Here is a 19,913-nt window from a genome sequence, read left to right as displayed (position 1 = left end):
GGACGAGACACTGGAGCACGGCCGAAGGACACACACACGCACAGCCCAGGTGTAGGATGGGACCAGCGTGCGGCAGGCCTGCCCTCGGGTAACCATGAACCAGGCGACCAACAAGCCCAGGAACACGACCGGGTGTACAGGAACCACCCAGCACCTTGTCCTGAAAGCTTAGGTGGTTGGTACCTGAGGCCAGCGGACTCCCACTGCATCCCACCAGGGTCAGGAGGGTTCTGATGGGGAGAGGAGAGGTCCGGAAGGGGAGGCCTTTGGAAGGAGCGCAGAGAAGTATGGGGGTCATGTCCAGGCCTCTCGGGACACTGGCCCAGCTGAGAGGGAAGATGTAGGAGGAAAGGGTGATGAGGGAGAATGGGCCAGGGAGTGAAGCACCCTGAGCTGGGAGGGCAGCTTCCGGGGCTTCCTGGAACAGCAGGCAGGGCCAGCAGGGAGGGTGGAACCACAGGCACAGCCTCAACTCCCTCTGGCCATCAGCACCGCAGAAGGCAGGAGCAGGACAGCTGAGCTCCAGGTGCGAGGAGGGGCGAGCAGGCTGAGGCCAGCGGGGAAAGTCTGAGACCACCGCCAGGGAGATGCTGCAGTTTTCAGAAGCCGCGTGGAAAGTGGGAGAAAGCACACATAGGCTTTGGGGCCGTGAAGACCCAGCTCTGTCCCTTACTAGACACGGAGCCTCTCTGAGCCTCGGTCTCCTTGCCTGCCAACTGGGTCGAACGACCCCAGCCTGGGAGACCACAAGCAAATGTGCGTGGAGTGCCTGCAGGGGCGCCTGGCACATCACAGGCCTTCAGGGAAATGGCTTAAGTGAGCTGGGCCGGGCCCGAGGTCGTGCAGGCCAGCCTCAGGAAGTGGGCTGTACACTGAGAACAATGATGGGGGACCTAGGGGGACACAGGAGACCGGGGCCTCTGGAGGGCCGTGACGGCAGACCTCCTGGGCTCTCCCTACCCTGACACCAGCCTACGCCTCAGTGACACCTTGTTTTGAAGTCCCTCCCCCTGGTGGAGGGTTAGATAGATGACAGCATCGAGCCACAGTCCCAGGAGACCTGAGTCCCTACAGAGCTCCACCCGGCCAGCCTGGAACTCCCGCAGGAGACGGAAGGTGGTGGTCCACCCCTGCAGGTCAAGGCTCCCGCCGAGGGCAGGCAGGGACCCAGCCCCCCTGCACAGGCTCACCCCCAGCACCCTCAAACCTCTCCTATCCCCCTGCAAACAGGCCCCTCTCTTTACAGCCAGAGCTCTTTCCTCCTGCCCTGGTGTCCTCAGAGCTCCGGGCAGCAGCTCCTCACTGGGGCCGGCACTTTCCACACACCAGCTCTCAACACCACTGTTTCCACCTAATGAAGAGGAAACTGAGAGGTTGCATGACTTGCCCAGGGTCACACAGGCACTGGGAGAGCCGGCGAGAACCTCCAATACCTGGCCACTCAGGCCCCAGTTTGCCGAATGGGTCACGAAGGGGCCGGAACAGGCAGCTGCCTGTTCATTATGACGAACGCCTCCATGGGACAGCAGAGACACTGTGCAAGGAGGGTTTCAGCACATTGCATTTCGAAGAAGGAAACCCTGGCCACATATCATTCTTAGGAACATCCAAGTTTGAGGTGTGTGCTGATTAAAGATTAAAGTACGAAACAAAAGGCCAATCCACAAGCATTCAAACCTCTCTGGAATTCCCTCAGGGATCGCATGTGGACCCCATGGGACGGGGGAACGAGGAAGGGTCCACCTCATTCCTGATGCAGCCTTGATACACCCACCCCCAGTCTTCACAACTCAGTGCTGTGGTGGTAGAGATGAAGACTCGAGTATGTTTGTGATGTGATGTGATTGTGTTCATCTGATGTCACAGAATCTTCCAGACCCAGCTTAGCCTCCATCACCTCGCTCCCCTCCCCAGAGTCCCCCAGCGTCTGTCTCCAATGCACCCTGAGAAAGGGGTCGCCCGTGGGGGGGAGGGGTTGCCACGCTTGCCCAGGCTTCAGGCCGTACCAGGGCCCCTTGTGCTTCCCAAACAAGGCCACGCTGTGAGCAGGCCCGCTGGGTACAGATGTGCAAGGCCCGCCCTGTGCCAACTGCAGCTGGGCCCAGGGTCGACGCCCCCCGCCCCGGGGCCCCCAGCCAGCTGTCTCCTCAGGCGGGCGCCCAAGCCACCTCCCCTCCACGCTGGCTCTGACAAACAGCTCGGGGGAGGCTCCTGGGCGCTAACAAACGCCTTGCAGAGCAGCTGGGGAAGGATAAAGTTCTGGAGCCCCTGCCCCTCAGCCTGCTCTCCCGGCTCCAGACTTGGGAGTCTCGGAAGGGCACCACAGCCTGGGACCGACGGCAGGTGCGGCTCCATGGGGCGGCCAGCAGGCAGTCTGTGTCCCCCGAACCTCCCTCCAGAGGCTCTCCCTGCCTCCCTGACGTCAGCCCCCATCTTCCCAGGGAACCCAGGGGGCAGGGAAGTCCTCCCCTGCATGGACCTCTCTGGCTCCAGCTGACTCTTGCCCCTCTGCAATCAATGCCACAGGAGCTTCAAACGACAGACAGCCAGCAATGCCCCCTTGGAGCAGAGGCCTGGGGGGATCCTGGGGGATGAGAAGGAATCAGACCTGCCCCACCTCGGTGACAGACAAACAGCAACGATGAGCCCTGGGGGGCAAGGTCCAGGTGGCTCCCAGGATGAAGAGCTTGGGCCACCTGGAGGACCCAGGATGGCTTCCGGGAGGGCCTGAGCTGGGTTGGAAGCACTCAGGTGGGCGGGAGTGTGAGTGGGCCCTCCAGGGTTTCACAGTGCAGGGACGGGACACAGGGGCAGGGATGTCGCCACTAACACTGAGCAGGCCCAGAGGAGCTATGCAAACTGGGTCCCTGTGAGAGCAGGTGACAGCAAGGTGACCGACACCCTCTCCTAGGACCCACCCCCATAGGAAGGGGTGGAAGATTCACTTCCCTGAAGCCCAAACTCCCTGCCATCCTGAACTCAGCTAGGGCTGGCCCGCTAGGCCTGGTGTTCCCAGGTGAAAAGCAGGGTTCCCCGTGCTCAAGCTTCACCTGGCCTTTCCCAAGCCGCCCGCCCCCGCCCCCCGCCAAGCCCTGCAGCTCCCCTGAGAATAGTGACCCTCACACCTTTGTAAATCCTGAACCCCACCCCCAGGTCCTAGTCATCTCCACACACCCATCAAATCCAGAACTGCCCAGCTGCCCTAACTCCTAAGGGAGGGTTACCCCGAGCCTCAAACGAGACCTTCAATTTGCCCACCCTGCTTCCACCCTTGGCCCCTGAGAAGCCGACCACCCCACCCAGCCTGACGGCAGAGCACCAGCTCAAATGACCGCCCATGTCCACAGCCAGGGAGCCACCAGCACTGGCTATCTTTAGCCCTGGCCCCACTCCCCAGCCCCTCTGGGCAAAGATCAGTGGGTGACTCCTTGCCCAGAGCCAGCAACGCAGAGGGAACCTCAGGGTTCTTGTTCAAACCTCTATTTTGCAAGTGAGAAACGTGAGGCCCAAGGGGCAAGGGCTCACACAGAGCCACGCAGCCAGCAGACGTCTCTGTTCTGGGCCTTGAAACGTTCCTGGCCTGGGGGACAAGCAGCCATGGGGGCTCCCAGCCCTGTTCTGGGGAACCCCTCAGTTCAGCTTCTCTGGCAGGTGAGGGTAGACTTGGTCCTGGGCCCTCTCCCAGCTGCTCCCCTGCCCTCTCCCAGCATGCTCCCGGCCCTCTCCCAACATGCTCCCGGCCCTCTCCCAGCATGCACCCCTGCCCTCTCCCAGCTGTTCCCCTGCCCTCTCCCAGCATGCACCCCTGCCCTCTCCCAGCATGCTCCCGGCCCTCTCCCAACATGCTCCCGGCCCTCTCCCAGCATGCACCCCTACCCTCTTTCAGCTGCTCCCCTGCCCTCTCCCAGCTGCTCCCCTGCGCTCTCCCAGCATGCACCCCTGCCCTCTCCCAGCAGGCTCCCCGACCCTCTCCCAGCTCCTCCCCTGCCCTCTCCCAGCATGCACCCCTGCCCTCTCCCAGCATGCTCTTTGGCCCTCTCCCAGCATGCACCCCTGCCCTCTCCCAGCATGCTCTTCGGCCCTCTCCCAGCTGCTCCCAGCCCCTGGCCAGCGGGCTGTCAAGAGTTTTCCAAAGGAGGCCCCTTCCGCCAGAGGTTCCATTCCAGCCGCAGAGGCTGTGGTGGGTACCTTCCGTGCTTTCTGAGGCGTCAGGTGTGGACAAGCAGGAAGAGGCCTGGGCCCTCCCAGCCCCTGTCTAGGCCCACCTGCCCCTTTCCTAGCAGAGCTGAGACCCTGACCTCACTCCCCACAGCCATGCCCATTCCTGTGGCCTCCTCTGGCCCCCATCCCCATCTGTCACTCACTGGGGCTGGTCTGCAGAAGCCACAGAGCCGTGGCCCGGCTCTCTCTCCCTGCCTGCTTGGCCCTGCCCAGTGAGCGGACACTTGCCAGGGTCATTTCATTCCCCTCTTCTACTACACTCAGACACAGCCACCAAAGTAGCTTATTCTAGACTTAGCAGACCTGAGCGGGGAAGGTCTCAGGTACAACCCAGTCAGGGTATTTAGAGCCCTTTGGTCAGGAAGTCCTCCCTTGGATCTAACCACTGCCCCCAGGCTGCCAACATAATTAAGGCCCTCCTGTCACCGGCCCCTGGCCTGTAAAAGGAATTGCTAAGGATGCCCTTCAAGTCCCTTGCAGTTTTTGGAATCAGACAAGTATGGGTCTGAATCCACTCCCAAAGCCGGATGGCCTTGGGCAAATCACCCAACTTCTCTGAGCCTCAACTGCTTCATCTGTGAAAGGGGCACAGTGACACCAGCTGCCTTACAGGGTTGTTACAGGCACCCACAAGCCATCTACAAATGGCCAGGCCTGGAGCTTGCCATTCAGCCAGGCACGGTCGACACTTTGATCGAGGTGCCCAAATCAAAGCCAGTCTGCTCTGCTCCCGCATTAAACCCTGCAGCCACCACTCTCCTCACAAGAAGCTTCTAGAGATCCCACTTGCCTTGACATTCAAGGTTTCCCAGAGCCTGGGCACAATCTAATGCCAGCTCCCACCCCAACCTTAAGTGTTACCAAGGACCTAAGGTATACCCCTGCCCCTCCTTCCTCTCCCCCACGGTCCACACCCAGGGCCGATGCTCCCTCTTCCAAGAAGTCTTCCGTGACCTCGCCAGCCCACACTGACGCTCTTCTCAAGTTCCCCTAGCCCACAAATTCAGCTCTTGACATTTTCCACCTGGCAGCCACAGTTCCATTTTCACAAGCTCCCTAAGGCCAAGGGCCACCCACACTCACCAGCTGCTTGTTGAAATTCTGGACGCACTGTTCAAACTGCTCATCCTTTGTCTCATCCGCCTTCCCCAGTTTCTGGAGGACCTGCCAAGGCAGAGGGGGAAAGAAAGTGTGTTACTCTGAGAAGAGAAGTGGCCAAGCCAAGAGGGCCCTGTCACCGATACCGCAGACCCCTCCCCACCCCAGCCAGGGTCGGGTCTGGGAGGGCCATGGCCAATATCACCCAGCCCAGGGCACCGGGGCCATCAGAGGTCTTGTGGCTGCTGTGACCCCCAAGGGCAGGACTGAGACCCTCTTCATCCTCTACACAGGGCTCACCCATCAGTCAAGAGGAGGAACTTAGGACAGACTTGCTGTAGTAACCGAAACAGCAGTATGAGGGGTCGGGCGCCCCTCCTAGCTGACCTTACACTGCACCCCTGGGTGCTCCCCCCCAACCCTGGCAGCTGAACATGAGGGGGCCAGTAGGGGCAGCCCCACCTCCCCACATGACTCCTTTTCCTGGGCCCAAGGCTCATAAATACCAGACGGAGGGGCAGGGAAGTGACCGCCCCAGGACCAGGAGGGCAGGGAGGGTGGCTGGGCGTCAGGCTCTTGCGGTCCCTGGGAGTCAGCTCCCAATCTGACCAGAGTTTCAGTTGTGACCCATTCTAGCCCATATCTAGACTCCCTCCCACCCCTGGCACTCACACTGGCACACGTGCATTCACACACACAGGCACACAAGGGCACACACACGTGGGCTCACGGCCACACACTCTACTCCCCAAATCCCAGAGGCAGACTCGCCCCTCTGTGAGTCACAGCTGTCCCTTCTCAGCTGTATCAGCAGAGAGGGCATTGAGGACACAGATGGGGAGGTGGGTGGGTAAAGGCAGAGAGAGAGAGAGAGAGAGAGAGAGAGAGAGAGAGAGAGAGAGAGAGACCCAAGGCCGAGAGAGGGGGGAAAGATCTAGAAAAAGAGGGAGCCGGACCAGGAGCCTGAGAGGAAACCCTGGCCCACCAGGTTCTCCCAGACTCCCCTCTCCCAGCTTCTGTCCCTCCAACCCCAGAGTTCTCTATGGGCAGAGAGAGAATAAAGAAGCAAGGAAGGGTGAGGGCAATGGGAAGACAGCAGAGAAAAACATGAGATGGGGGTACAGGAAGGGGCTACTGAGGGAGACAGGAGGTGGGGTGTGCAGGGGTAGAGGGAGGCAAAGACGCCCCTCCACAGGCCTGGGCAGGCAAGCAAAAAGGACAACACCGCGATGATGGGCGGCAGAGACGGCGGCCAAGACCCAACAAGAATAACAAGTCAGCAGGTGGTAGGGGGTGAGGGTGGCAGGTGGAGGAGACAAACAGGTGGGCCCCTGGCAGGGATGAGTACCAGATGGGGCTGGAATGCCAGGCCAGGGTCCTAGACCGAGGGATGCCCAGTCCCAGAACACAGCCTGGACCCTTCCCACCCCTGACTGACCCTAGGATGGCCTGTGCTGCCCCGCTCCCCTTCCCCCCGCTGCCCAGGAGCCAGGGCGAGGCCAGTCAGCTCTCAGACCCTCTCTCATCATGCAATGCATTCGGCCATCTCTTGCCAAATGCCCGCTCTGTGCCCAGCCCTGTTCATCTCTGCTGGGTCAGCAAATCATTCAGACGTGTGCCCAGTCCCAAGAGAGAGGGAGGTACATGAGTCTGCGGGAGCCCAGGTTGGAGATCCTATCCAGGCCGGGCAATTAAGGAAGACTTCCAGGGGGAAGGGGCAGCTCAGATGGAGGGGAGAGCTTGCAGCAAAGGCGAGGAGGACCAGAAAGATGAGGTCCGTTACCAGGGAATTTCAAGTCGCTCAAGATGACTAAAGGTCGCAAAGGACGGAGAGGAAAGGTGAGAGTGGCGGGTGCGGGGGCAGCGGCGCACACTGGGGAGCAGCCCGCCAACAACTTTGTGCTACAACAGTCAGGACACTCCATGGGTGAAGTGCAGCCGGATGCCAAGGGCCGACAAGGGACTGAGAGGAGAAAAGCAAAACCACGAGCAGGAAAACGGGCACTTTGGGACTTCCCTGGCAGTCCCGTGGTTAAGGCTGCGCTTCCAATGCATGGCGGGAGCGCAGGTTCGATCCCTGGTCAGGGAACTAAGATCCCACATGCCGCACAGTGTGGCCAAGAAAAGATTTTTTAAAAGAAGAAGAAAGTAAAAGAAAGAAAACGGGCACTTCCCTCAATCCACAGGCTCCCCATTCCCCTGGCAGCCACATCCGGCTGGCCCCATGGGAACAGGGTGGAGCTGTGGGGATGCCCAGCCCACTCGACACTGAGCACAGGTAGGTGACTCACCCCATCAACGCCCACCCCACAGCCCCGCCACCTCCAGAGAAAGAAATGGACCACCAGGGGGGAAAGAACCTGCAGAAGTCAGCCACTGGAGCAAACCATCAGGCAGGAGAACTGGAAAGTGAGCCTGTCCACCCCCTGCCTCTCCTTCTCCCTGAGGAGATGCCCTCCATCAGTGGAGTCACCAGTGCCCGGCCGGCTATCAGGGCTCCTGAGAACGCCAAGGCCCCGATGTACACACAGACATGCACACCTGGCCCCAGGCATCCAACACAGCTGTGGGTTTCCCCCAGCCAGCGGAAGCCACCAGAGAGAGCTTCAGGCCTCGAGAAAGAGGCCAGCCATGGTGAGACTACACCAGGTGGTGAGAAGAACCCTGAGAAAAGGGACTCTGACCATGTCTCTCAACCTCAAGTGCCTTGTCGGAAAATAAAAAGGACGTTAGCGGGCTTCCCTGGTGGCGCTGTTGTTAAGAATCCATCTGCCAATGCAGGGGACACGGGTTCGAGCCCTGGTCCGGGAAGATCCCACATGCCACGGAGCAACTAAGCCCGCGAGCCACAACTACTGAAGCCCGCGCACCTAGAGCCCGTGCTTCGCAACAAAAGAAGCCACCGCAATGAGAAGCCTGAGCACCTCAACCAAGAGTAGTCCCTGCTCGCCGCAACTAGAGAAAGCCCGTGCACAGCAACAAAGACCCAATGCAACCAAGTAATTAATTAATTTTTTTTTAATAAAGGACATTAGCGCCCACCTTAAGGCTCATGTCTGTAAAACATCTCTGTACCTGGCCCATAGTAGGTACCCAAGTACAGGTGATCCCCTAAAAGACTTTCAGAACAGCCTTCACACAGTTGATGGCTGGACCCGACACAAACCCACCCTCCCAGTCCAGACAGACGGCATCCCAAGATGTCAGACAGAAGTCACGTGCACACACTCTGTACCTGAACGCAAGGGCATGCATGTGCACACAGCAGACTCCTATTCATCCTCCAAAACCTCGCTCAGGCGACACCTCCTCTGTGAAGCTGCCCCTGCCCTTTCCCTCCTCCCCCCCACTCTGTACCACCTAGGGCCTGTACCAACTCTCCTCATTGCCTGAGTGTCTGCCTCTGGCCTTGCCCAAGCCTGCACAGCCTGAGATCGAGGACAGTGTCCAGCCCTCTCTGTGTCCCCAGCTCCGTTACAGGGCTGGGCACAGGGTCGACACAAAACTCGTTCTCATCTGAGCTTTGAACTTTGAGATCAGAGTCTTGAACTTGAACAAAACAGTCCACTTCTCAGTTTCCTGTTATGCAAAATGAGAGGGTCGTGTATGGAAAGTCCTCAGCCTGACACGCAGAGAGCTCACCATGAAGGTGGCTGTTAGGATCAGGGTGAGATCTGGCATTCACACGAATTTGAGGTCTGGTCTTGGGTAACGTGTGCTGGCTCCAGTGGGTCCCAGCCCTGCAAAGTCAGTGTGGAGGGCGGTGACCAGCACGGCTCCACGTGACCTCAGGCTAACTGCTTAACTCGCTACACCTCGGTGCCTGCCTCTGACACGGGAGTAACTGTACCCACGGCACCGTCGAGGCTCAGGGCATCGCCCAGTGAGTGTGTGCTGGCCTTGGCCTTGTTTATGGCTCACTGTACCCATCCCACTTTACAGACAAGGGGAGGAGGGCACACAGCCTGGGTCCTCGTCCTCAGGGGGAGCTCCCAGTGTGGCTACTGGGGGAAAAACAAGCTGGGCACCACCTGCCCCAGGCCAGGGACCAGGACAAAATTTGTTGCAGTAAAACTCCACAGCACCGATGGTTACCTGTTTGCCACCCTCCATAGCTGGGCCTCCTGCCACGCCCCAGACACTGGGGAAGAGGCCTTTCTGACCAGCCTCTGGGGTGCCCAGACTGCACCCGATCACCCTGCCACCTAAAAGCCGCTGGGCCATGCCCGATCTGTCCCCACCCCCACAGAGGCCCCCGGGTGGCTCTGTCCAGCCCTCACATACACAAGCTCACAGCCCTGTCCTCGCCGAGAGTGGAGCCCCAGACTCTCCTGTGTCACGCTAAGCACACGCTCGTCATGCATGTCTCCCCTGTAATAAACAAAGGGGAGCCTTTTGGACGATGCGACAGATGACGCCAAGGTCGCAGTTGCTCAGCCCAAGCCCAGCGGTCCAGGAAGCCTTATCGGTGCCACCCCGTCTGCTCTCACCACATCCTCAGTGCAGCTAGATAGCAGAGGGTACGGAGAGCCTCGGAAGGACCAGCCCCGGGCAGGGCAGAAAAAGGGGAGCTGGTGGCAGAACGAACCTCCCCGACAGCGTCCATGGGTCAGCCTGTCCGGGCTGGGCTGTGACCCAGGGCCAGTGGCCCCTCCCTGGGTGGGGCAGGAGGCTCACAGGACACGGCTGAGTGCCTCTAAGTGCCAGGGCTCAGCGACAGCTTCCTGTGGCCGGGGTGCTGCAGGGGGAGGGGGGTGCCCCTTCCCCAGCCCCTCTCACGGCCCAGAGGCCTCGTCCGGGCCATCTTGCCAGGCTACCTCCTCTCCTCCTGGATGGCCAGTGGCCCCAGGGGACAGACCAGCTGTGCCACACACCCGGCCACCAAACCCAGAAGAACAGAAAGGGCACCCGGGGCCAGTCCCGTTCGAACTAGGGACCAATTATCGCTCACTGCCCACCGAGCACAGCACTTTACAGACACCACGGGCCCCCTCCGCACAGGTAAGTGTCCTTGGCTCCACGCGACAGATGGCAGGCAAATCAGGACACACAGCCTAGGGCCTCACAGTCAGGAGTGAGCACAGGGCTGCTCCCAAGCCCCAGACTGGAGGAGGGGCACCCAGCAGACCTGGCCCCCTCCAAGCCACCCCAGCCCGGCCAACACGGCGCGGGGGAGCAAGCATGCAGGCACTCGCCCCTCGGCTGACCCCGGGGGCCCCGCTTGGACCCCTCCCTCCTCCCAGAGCGTGGCCCGCCCCCTGCATGTGTGGGACACATGCCCACATCTGAACATGTAGCACAGGGCTGGCAAGAAAAGCCCAGCCCAGGGGCCCAGGACGGAAGCCCTGGTCCCCAGGCTCTGGACCAGGCTAGAAGAGCCCTTCTAGAGACCAGCAGAGATGGAGACCTCCTCCCGCCTCCCCCAGCACCCGGAGCCCTCACGCTCACACACACGGAGGAGCGTTCAGCTCCCCCGGGCACCCACCACCCAGCCGCTGAGACCCCAGCAGGCCTTCACCTTCCTCGTCATCTCCTCCGGCACCTCCAGGGCCACGGCCTCGGTTGAGGTTGGTCACGGAATGAGCTGCGCCCGGGCGGCTGGGCCTCACCACTGCACTTCCTCCTCCGGGCAGGGGCTGCGGTCAGGGGACCACAGCGACAGGATGCACGTCCTTGCAGCCTCACAGAGGCTCCCGGGCAGGCAGGGGCACACAGACAGACAGGCAGATGGGCAGGTGGAAGGCCAGGCTTTCCCAGGGGTCACACAGCAGGGACCCATTCGGATGGAGACACGCCAAGAGGCAAAAATGAAGAGGTGGCCATCAGAATTGGGCCAAAGGCCACCTGGTGGCTGGAGCTGCCCCCTCCCAGAATATTCTGCCCCAACTTTCCACAGCCTCAGGGTCTCTGGCTCATTCCCCGACACCCTGGGGTGACCCCCTGACTCCTGCCCGACGGCTCCATCCTCTGTTCCAAACAGCGGGATGGGCCGGCTTCATGGTCCTCGAGCCCAGATGCTGCCCGGGCCCCCCGGGCCCCCTGTGATGGACGCCTGTCCCCACACTCCTCCCAACCCTCTAGTAACCTAGGAGCCAGGTGGGCAGGGCCTCAGCAGAGCAAGGAGGGAGAGGGGAGAGGTAAGCCCCAGCCCACCAGGCACGGCCACATTGCATAGGCCCCCTCCTGACTTCTAGTTTGAAATATAACCCACATAAATGGCAAAACAAGTTGAAAGAAGAGTACAACAGACTGCTCTCTGCCCTTCCCCAAACTCACCAATTGTTACCACAGGCCACAATTTTTCTCTCTTTCTCTCTATTGAAACAGTTTAGTTCGTTTGTTTGTATGTCAGCCCAACCACTGGAAAGTAGGCTGCAAACATCATGACCCTGTACCCCAAGTCCTTCACCCCTAACAATGTCGGCACATTTCCAAGAATAAGAATGTTCTCCTAAATCCCCGTGGTACCATGGCACCCCCGATGTTTACTCTTTACTTATTACTATTACCCAATATACGTCCATATGCAAACATGCCTAGTTGTCCCCCAAATCTCCCTTAGGTCTGGGTTATTTGTTTTTTGATCTGGGATCCAAACACAGTTCATAGTTCACACATTGCTTTTTTTTTTTAATTGAAGTATAGTTGACTTACAAGGTTGTGTTAATTTCTGCTGTACAGCAAAGTGATTCAGTTATACATATGTATACTTTTTCATATTCTTTTCCATTATGGTTTATCACAGGCTATTGAATATAGTTCCCTGTGCTATACAGTAGGAACTTGTTTATCCCTCCTTTATATAATAGTTTGCATCTGCTAATCCCAAACTCCGAATCCATCCCTCCCCCTCTCCACCCTGGCAACCACAAGTCTGTTCTCTATGTCTGTGAGTCTGTTTCTGTTTCGTAGATATGTTCATTTGTGTCATATTTAGATTCCACATATAAGTGATATCGCTTTCTGACTTACTTCACTTAGTACACACTTTGCTTTTTATTGTCATGTCTCCTGTCTCCTTTAGTCTAAAATATTCCCCCACATACCTATTCACTGTACATATTTGTTTCTCTTTCAAGATATTGACATTTTTTTTATTGCAGTACAGTTGATTTACAATGTTGTGTTAGTTTCAGGTGTACAGCACAGTGATTCATTTATACATATATATCTATTCTTTTCCAGATCATTTTCCCTTATAGGTTATTACAAAATACTGAGTATGGTTCCCTGTGCCACACATTTTTTAAGAGTACAGACCAGTCCCATGGAGCATGCCCTACACTCCAGATTCATCTGCTCATTTCCTCATGATTAAGTCCAGGTTAAACACTGTTTTGGCAAGCATACTACAGAGGTAATGTGTCCTTCAACAGCATCACCTCAGGATGCCCCCAGCTTCTGGTGCTGAGCTTGACCACTTGGTCGGGCAATGTTTGCCAGACCTCTGCCGTAGAGATGACTTGTCCCTAGATAATTAACTAGTCATCTGAAAGGCGATACATCGCCACTGTGTGACAGTCCACGGCCAATAACTTTTTACCCGATGTCTTTATATCCATTTAATACTTTACTACTCAAAGTGGGGTCCACGGACCAGCGGCATCACAGCCCTCTGGGAGCCTGGCAGAAATACAGAATTTCAGGCTCCACCCCAGACCTGCTGGATTCCACGACGCATTTTAACAAGTCCCCTAGGGCTCTGCGTGCATTAAAGTCTGAGAAGCTCTGTGCCTCTCATCTTTGCCTGAACCAACTGTTACCGTGGGCTTCTATCACCTCCTCTATATTATCTCGCGTGCTATAAAGAAGTCCTTCCCCTGGTCTTGCCTCTATGGGGATATTGTTATGGACTCTTGCCTCCGTTTTGCATTCAATGTGCTATAGTCTATTACCATCATTATTCTTTTTCACGCTCAAACTGTCCTCAATTCTGCCACTGGGAGCCTGTGGACACGCCTCCACTAGTCTTTGAGCACTTCCTTGCTTCCTGACACTACGAGATGCTCCAGGCTCAGCGGGTCCCTGCCCCGACCCTAGAATCAGCCATTCCTCCAAGAAGCCCAGGGTCCCTTTAGGGGAGAGGTGTGCTCACTGCTTCTGGGCGTCCGGTTCCTAGGTCTTTCTTTTCATCTTTATGCCAGGCCTAGAGCTATGTATTCTCACCACCACTTTAGAGATGAGAAAAGGAAGGAATTTGGCCACAGGGCAAAGAAGGAGCAGAGCCAGGACCCCGTGGCTGAGCAAGTGTGGCCCAGATCTCGTCTGCTGTGGAAAGTGAGCTAGACTCAAGGCCCTGCAGCTGCCCACTGGGTCCGTCCCTGCCGAGGCCACACCACCCAGTGACTGAGCCCTGGGGATGCAGAGGCGATGGGCTCCTCCGACAGTCGACCCTAGCGCAGGGATGCCCTGCTGGCCTGGCCGAACCCTTCTTGGCACTGTGCAGCCGTCTGGACCCCTTGGGCCTCTTCTTCCAGTGGGCCTTGGCACCCCCATTTCATGAATGAGAATGAGACAGCCTGGGACCTGGGACCCTTTGCTGCAATGCTTGCACCTGGACATACCTCTCCACGAGCAACAAAATATAAAGAAACTATATGGGACTAAAAGTAACTGCGTGCATGCACAGTTGGGGCAAAATTATGGACAAAAGATACAAAGAGACCAAAAAACCCAGCTGCCACTTCTGAAGAGCCCGGAGCAAAAGCAGGGGGTCGGGAGCAAAAGCAGGGTACTGCGCACGCCCCCTGCACACAGCACCACCAACGGGGTGGGCAGAGCACCTCAGCCACCCCTCCGGCCAGACCCCTGGACACACCTCTACCCTCACCCCATATAAGGAACAAGCTCTCCCCCCTCAGGAAGCAAGCGAGCAAGGGAAGCTGTTGTGTGTTCTCGCTCCCACCAGCTGCAGCGGAGGGGGGTGGGGGGAGGGCCCGTAAAGCCTTGCCTGAACTTCTGGTCTGGCCCCTAGTCAGTTTCTATTGCTTGCGGAAGGCCAAGAACCCCGGTCTGTATCAAGGAGACTGTGGGCCGGCCAGGGCTGGACCCAGGGCTCCTGACTCCTGGGTCCTTTTCCCTGGCTGCCGCTCCTGGGCTGCAGCCCCTGCCCCCGGCTGGCCGGTGACTACACCAAGGCTGCCTCTCCCGCCGAGGGCCCGTGAACTCACTCACGCAGACGCATCAGGCACCTCTGCCTCCAGAACCACAGTGCTCACGCCCAAGGCTGGCGATCTGCTGGCCAGTGTGACACGGCTACAGCCCCAGAGCGGCCGCTGCACCCTGGCGTTGGGTGGGCACCAGGCAGAGAGCGGCTAGAATGAGGGGTCTGGCCTCCCTGGCCCGGCTGTGACCGGCAGCGGTGGGGAGCGGCTCAGGCTCCTGCCTGGGAGCAGAGCCCAGGGCCCGGAAAGCCGGTCCAGAGCACAAGGCTTCCAGAACGCATGGCAAGGGGCCTCCAACAGCACTCCTCAGCCCTCCTGCGGTGCCAGGCTGGCCATACATCAGGCCCAGCCTGACGACTTCCCCAACAGGCGATAACTTTTTAAGAAAGATAAATGTTAAAACGCCGGCCCTGGGCAAGAGCCAGGAACAGCATTCCAACCCCAGCAGGCAAGAATGCCCCCCAACGCAGGCCCGTGTGCACACTCGCGTGTCCGCGTGCCGGTGCTCGCCCACGTGTCTGCACACAGCCCCACACACGCTCCCGGACACGGCTCCTGCCCCGGCCCTTCAGTTGCCTCCGGACACAGGAGAAAGGTGGCAGGAACCACACGGAGGCCACAGAGCCAGGCAAGAAGCAGAGCGGAGGCCAGGAGACGGTGTGGAAGAAGAATCCGGAATGCAGAAGGGAGCTGGGGAGAAAACCAGAGAAAGGGAAAGCAACAGTCTCCCAGGGGGGCAAGCCAGGCTCCAGGCCCAGGAAGGGCCACCTCTGGGCCAGCGGGTCTCAGGAGAGGGCGTCCCAACTCCAGCTCCCTCTCCCCAGCCCGGCACACACGCAGGGCTGCCCCCAAGAGACAGCCCCCTTCCCTGGTTCCTCTGTGCCCCCATCTTTGCTCGGCACCTCCGTCACCCCAGGCTGGCTGGAGGAGGTGACAGGAGAGGCTGCCACCCGCCTTCCTTTCAGGGGAAGTCTGTGAGCTCAGCTCACCCGGGGGGGGGGGTACCCCTCACCATCGGATGTCATCTCCCAGCCATGCACCCGCCCAGCCAAGCTCCCCATGGACTGCATCTGCCCCTCCTTCGAAGCTCCACAAAGATCATAGTGTAAGGCATGACCCCAGGGAGCCCTGGCCAAGGACCCAACTTGAGGGGAGCCCACCACCCCTGACACTGCCTTACAGGTGGGCTCATATCACCAGGACATCCCAAGGTGTGACTGTTGGTCCCATGTTACAGATGAAGAAACAGGCTCAGAGAGGTCACTCAGCTAATGAGTGGCAGAGCCAGGACCCCGAACCTGATGGATTTCAAAACCGAAACCCAACTTGTGATTCTTTTTTTTTTTTTCTTTTGGCCGCACCACTGGGCTTGCAGGATCTTAGTTCCCCAACCAGTGATTGAACCCCGGCCCTCAGGGCAGTGAAAGCTCGGAGTCCTAACCACTGGACCGGAGGCCTAACCACTGGACCGCCAGGGAAATCCCTCAACTTGTGATCCATAAACAGGGATACAGAGCCGCCTGGGGGTAACAGGAAGCGTGTCTGTTTACTACAAAAGATTCCTGCTCCACTTTGCAGCATTCCAAAGATTTGACTGGTAAAGAAACCACTTTTGTGACATAAGCGGCACAGATTGTGTATTAGAATGCAAAGTTTGCAAACATTTTTGCAATGAAATACAAAACTGAAAAACATTTCCAGGTTCCCCTCCCAAGCCTCCCTGAAGCGCCAGGGCCTCACCCCACTTGGTGACCTATTTTTCTTCCCAAGTCCTCATGTTCTGGAAGTCGCTATCCCCTGACACCAGTCCACAGAGACCCATCATCCTTTCCTGTGGGCCCTGGTAGGAACGGCTGACCGACTAAGGAAGCCAATGGGCCTTTCTTGGGAAACTGTCACTCTAAAATTATCTCCTTCCTCTTTTAGTGATTCTTCCTTTCCTTTAGAAAGACTGGCGAGAGTGAAAAGTGATGTTTGGTTTTCTTTTTTTACGTCCTTAACTGGTACACAAAAACTTGGCCGCCATGTATGTCAGACCCACAACAGTGCCTTGAAATACGACAGTCTGGTCGAAACCAGTTTACTTACTCCCAGGTAAGGAGTTTCCAGACGATTCCAGCCAAGAAACCCTGCCCTCCTCTCCCCTCTCCCCTCCCCTCCCTGGAAGCCTGAAATTCCAGCCTGTTCAGCAGATAAGCCAGTGGCCAGAAGCCAGAGCAGGGCCACCCTGACCCCAGAGGAAGCTAGGGTGGGCTGCGGTGGGTGCAGGAGGTTGGAACAGCCCAGAACAGAGCATCGGGGAGCAGAGGCAGCAGGGGCCAAAGTTGGGATGGGGAAGAGGTTGGGGGGTGCTGGGAGGGGCGGGGCTGGGCTGGGCCTGTGCGGGGGCGGAGGCAGCCACAGATCAGACGCAGCCGCTAATCCAAAGGCGTCCGGAGAGCCTTACAAGCATTCGCTAAATCCCACGAGAGGGAGGTATTCAGATGAGGAAACTTGAGGCCTGGGACTTCCCTGGCGGTCCAGTGGTTAGGGCTCCACGCTTCCACTGCAGGGGCCCTGGGTTCCATCCCTAGTCGGGGAGCTAAGATCCCTCATGCCACGCAGTGTGGCCAAAAAAAAAAAAAAGGTATTATAGATAACTATCAGGCAGTAAATTAATAAAAATCTGTTGTAGAAAGAAAAAAACACAAGAACTTGAGGCCTAATGCCCCAGGTCTCAGGGCTAAGTAAACAGGAGCTAGAATCTGAACCTGGCCATTGGTTCCCAAACAAAATGGCTCTAAAGGAGCCCCTTTCCTCGCAGGGAGGACCTGGGAGGGGGTCAGCCCACATGGGGTGCCCTGGAGCCCCAAGGGGGCACAGGAGGGGGCCCAGGCTTGGTCATGACTGGCTCCCCTCTCCTCAGGAACCACCCGCCAGTCTGAGCCCATTCCTGGATGTCCACAGAACCAGAACCAGAAGCAGGCCTCCATGTGGGTAGGAGGGCTTCTGGAAGGGCCGGTGCTCCAAGGGGGAGGCGTGTCCAGTGGCGATGGAAGCCTCTGAACAAACACACAGCGGGGCACGGAGAGGGCGGGGCTCAGGGACGTGACCTCTGTGACCTGATGAAGGAGCGAGGGCACAGCAAGTGCAAAGGCCCTGGGGTGGGAAGAGCAGGCCAGAGTGTGAAAGAGGGCAAGAGGGTAGGTGTAGGAGGAAGATGCCCTGCACACAGGTGCCGAGCCCTTCGCATGGAAAGAAGTACTATTATTATCCCCACTTCGCAGACATGGAAACTGAGGCACTGCCTTAAAAATTCCCCAGGGTCACACAGCCAGCCAGCGGGGTGGTTAGGATCCAAAGCCCGAGCCTGGCTCCAGAGGCTAGACCCTCCAACCACTGCACAAACTGCCTTGGCAGCCAGGGCCAGGCCGCAGGGCTTTGAAACTCCAGCGGGGGTAGGAGGCCCTGGAGAGCTGTGGTCTGACCCACAGATCTGAGCCCAGGCGGCTGTGTGGGAACAGACTGCAGAGCAGGTTGGAGCAGGGAGCCCACTTGGCTGACTACAGTGACCCAGGTGAGAGGCAATGATGGTTTAGGGCCAAGACAGGAAATGGCGAGAAGTGCTCAAGGATGGGGGGACAGGGAGAAAACTGAGGGGGACGCCAGGTTTGAGCGACAAGAGGGAAGGAGCCTGAATCACCCGAGGTGGGGACACCTGGGGGTCACAGTGAGTCTGGTCCCCAGAGGTGTCGGAAGGCAGGTAGGTGGGGCCAGGGGGCCAGGGCTCACCTTTCTGAGCCCTGAGCCCCATCAGCAAACCCAGCTAAGACCTCAAGGGGGTATAAGGAGGAAGTGGGGCTGTGAGGCTAAGAGGGTCCAGCACAGACCCCTGTGTCGACCTGGGATTCCTCCCACCCAAGCCAGAAAGCTCTAGCAGCCGCTCCCACCTCGTTCCCTCACCTCCACCACCCCTCCGGCCCACACATCCCTTTCCTGTGCCTGGTGCCTGGCGCCCCAAGCACCTGCTCGCCATGACTCACTCGGGCTTACACACAGCATTGCACGGCAGCCAGCCCACCTCCCGTTCCTGGTCCCACCGCCCTCAGCAGCCTCCTCCCCCTGGCTCTGCAGGGGCCCTGCCAGGCCCACCACCATTACCCTGACCCCCGGTAAAAGGGTAAACTGGTAAAGGCCCCCTGGAGCCCAAACAGCGGCTCAGAGTACTGGCCTCTGACGACCCACAAGCAGCCCTGATAGGCCTTGCTATCTGACATACCAGCGCTGAGCCCAGGATGCCGCCCACTCTACAGAGGGGTCAGGCAGGGCTCCCAGGCACAAGGTCACCCGCCGGCCACTTGCTTCCGTGCTGGGTGGGGCCGGCAGAGGACGCGCACAGCCCCGCCCTGCGCCCAGCCCTCCACACCACCTGTTCTGAGACATCAGCTCCACCCATCCCAGCCACCGCCGGCCCACCTGTCCCCTCCATGCGAGTGTGGGTGCTATTCTCAGCCCCAGGCGCCACGACGCCGGCCATCAGCAGAGGGGTGGAATCTGCCCCTCCAGCCCAGCCACCTCCCACCAGCCCCTCATCAGCTGCTTGCTGGGCTCCCTGGGGGAACAGCCTGTGTGGAGAAGCAGCAAAGCAAGAGCCCAGCCCCCAACTCAGCAGAGCACAGAGCCAGAGCCAGGCCAGGGGAGGTGAAGGTCTCGCCTCCACCCACCTGCCTGGGGCCAAGCAAAGGTCTGACGGGGCAGGACCACGGCCACCTCCACGATATTCATCAGGAAACCACTTCCCTGCTGATGCCAGGCCAAGCCGGCCCTTCACATCACCTCCTCCAGGCAGCCTTCCCTGACCCCCACCCCAGGCACAAGGCTTCACTCATTCTTCTGAATGCCCTCGGCCCTTTGCCTGTGTCTGTTTGGCCTCAACGTGCAACCAGGCTATTCATTCAGTTTACCACTCGGAATCCTCCATGGCCACATCTGTGGACCTGGAACTATTAAAGAGTACCTAAAGGGCATAAGACATGTGGTATTTTTTCCCAACATGTTAGTGCTTTTATTTTGGTTATTGTTGTTATTTTTGTCACTCAAAGGAGTTGATGCCCAGAGTCAGCTTTAAATAGCTCCACCCAGTCCTGCCAAGTGCAGACACATGCCCTGCCCACAACACAGCACGGGGGAGGGCCGGCTCCCTCCCCCCTCGCCCCACCTCTCTCCACCCCGGCCCTGTGGTCCCTCCCAGGCCCTCGGCTGCCCCGGAGCTGTCCTAAGGGCTCCCCTAACGCAGCCCTGGCCTGATTCCAAGTTGCCATTACCTGTGAGGACACCCCACTTTGCAGATGCAGAATCAAAGGCTGGGGACTCACCGGTACAGGGCCCCAGAGCAGAAGAGGGGGCCAGGGCCAGTGCCACTGCTTTCCACTAGAGCAGGGGCTGGGGGAA

At 58.6% G+C, this 19,913-nt stretch overlaps 1 protein-coding gene across 3 annotated transcripts in view; it reads right to left on the bottom strand.

Annotated features, from left to right (window-relative positions):
• BIN1 (bridging integrator 1) overlaps nucleotides 1-19,913 on the bottom strand; it is a 55,943-nt gene that overhangs the window by 22,020 nt on the left and 14,010 nt on the right. For all 3 annotated transcript variants that reach the window (XM_082841119.1, XM_082841120.1, XM_082841121.1), the window contains exon 2: nucleotides 5,305-5,385. In XM_082841119.1, coding sequence (XP_082697245.1) covers nucleotides 5,305-5,385 — 81 coding nt within the window. The remainder of the gene's footprint in view (nucleotides 1-5,304; nucleotides 5,386-19,913) is intronic.

The sequence above is a fragment of the Leucopleurus acutus genome (genome assembly GCF_964270905.1).
Source record: "Leucopleurus acutus genome assembly, chromosome: 6".
Taxonomy (NCBI): Eukaryota; Metazoa; Chordata; class Mammalia; order Artiodactyla; family Delphinidae; genus Leucopleurus; species Leucopleurus acutus.
Note: the sequence above shows the minus strand (reverse complement) of the source record. Positions and strands in the feature narration are given on the sequence as shown.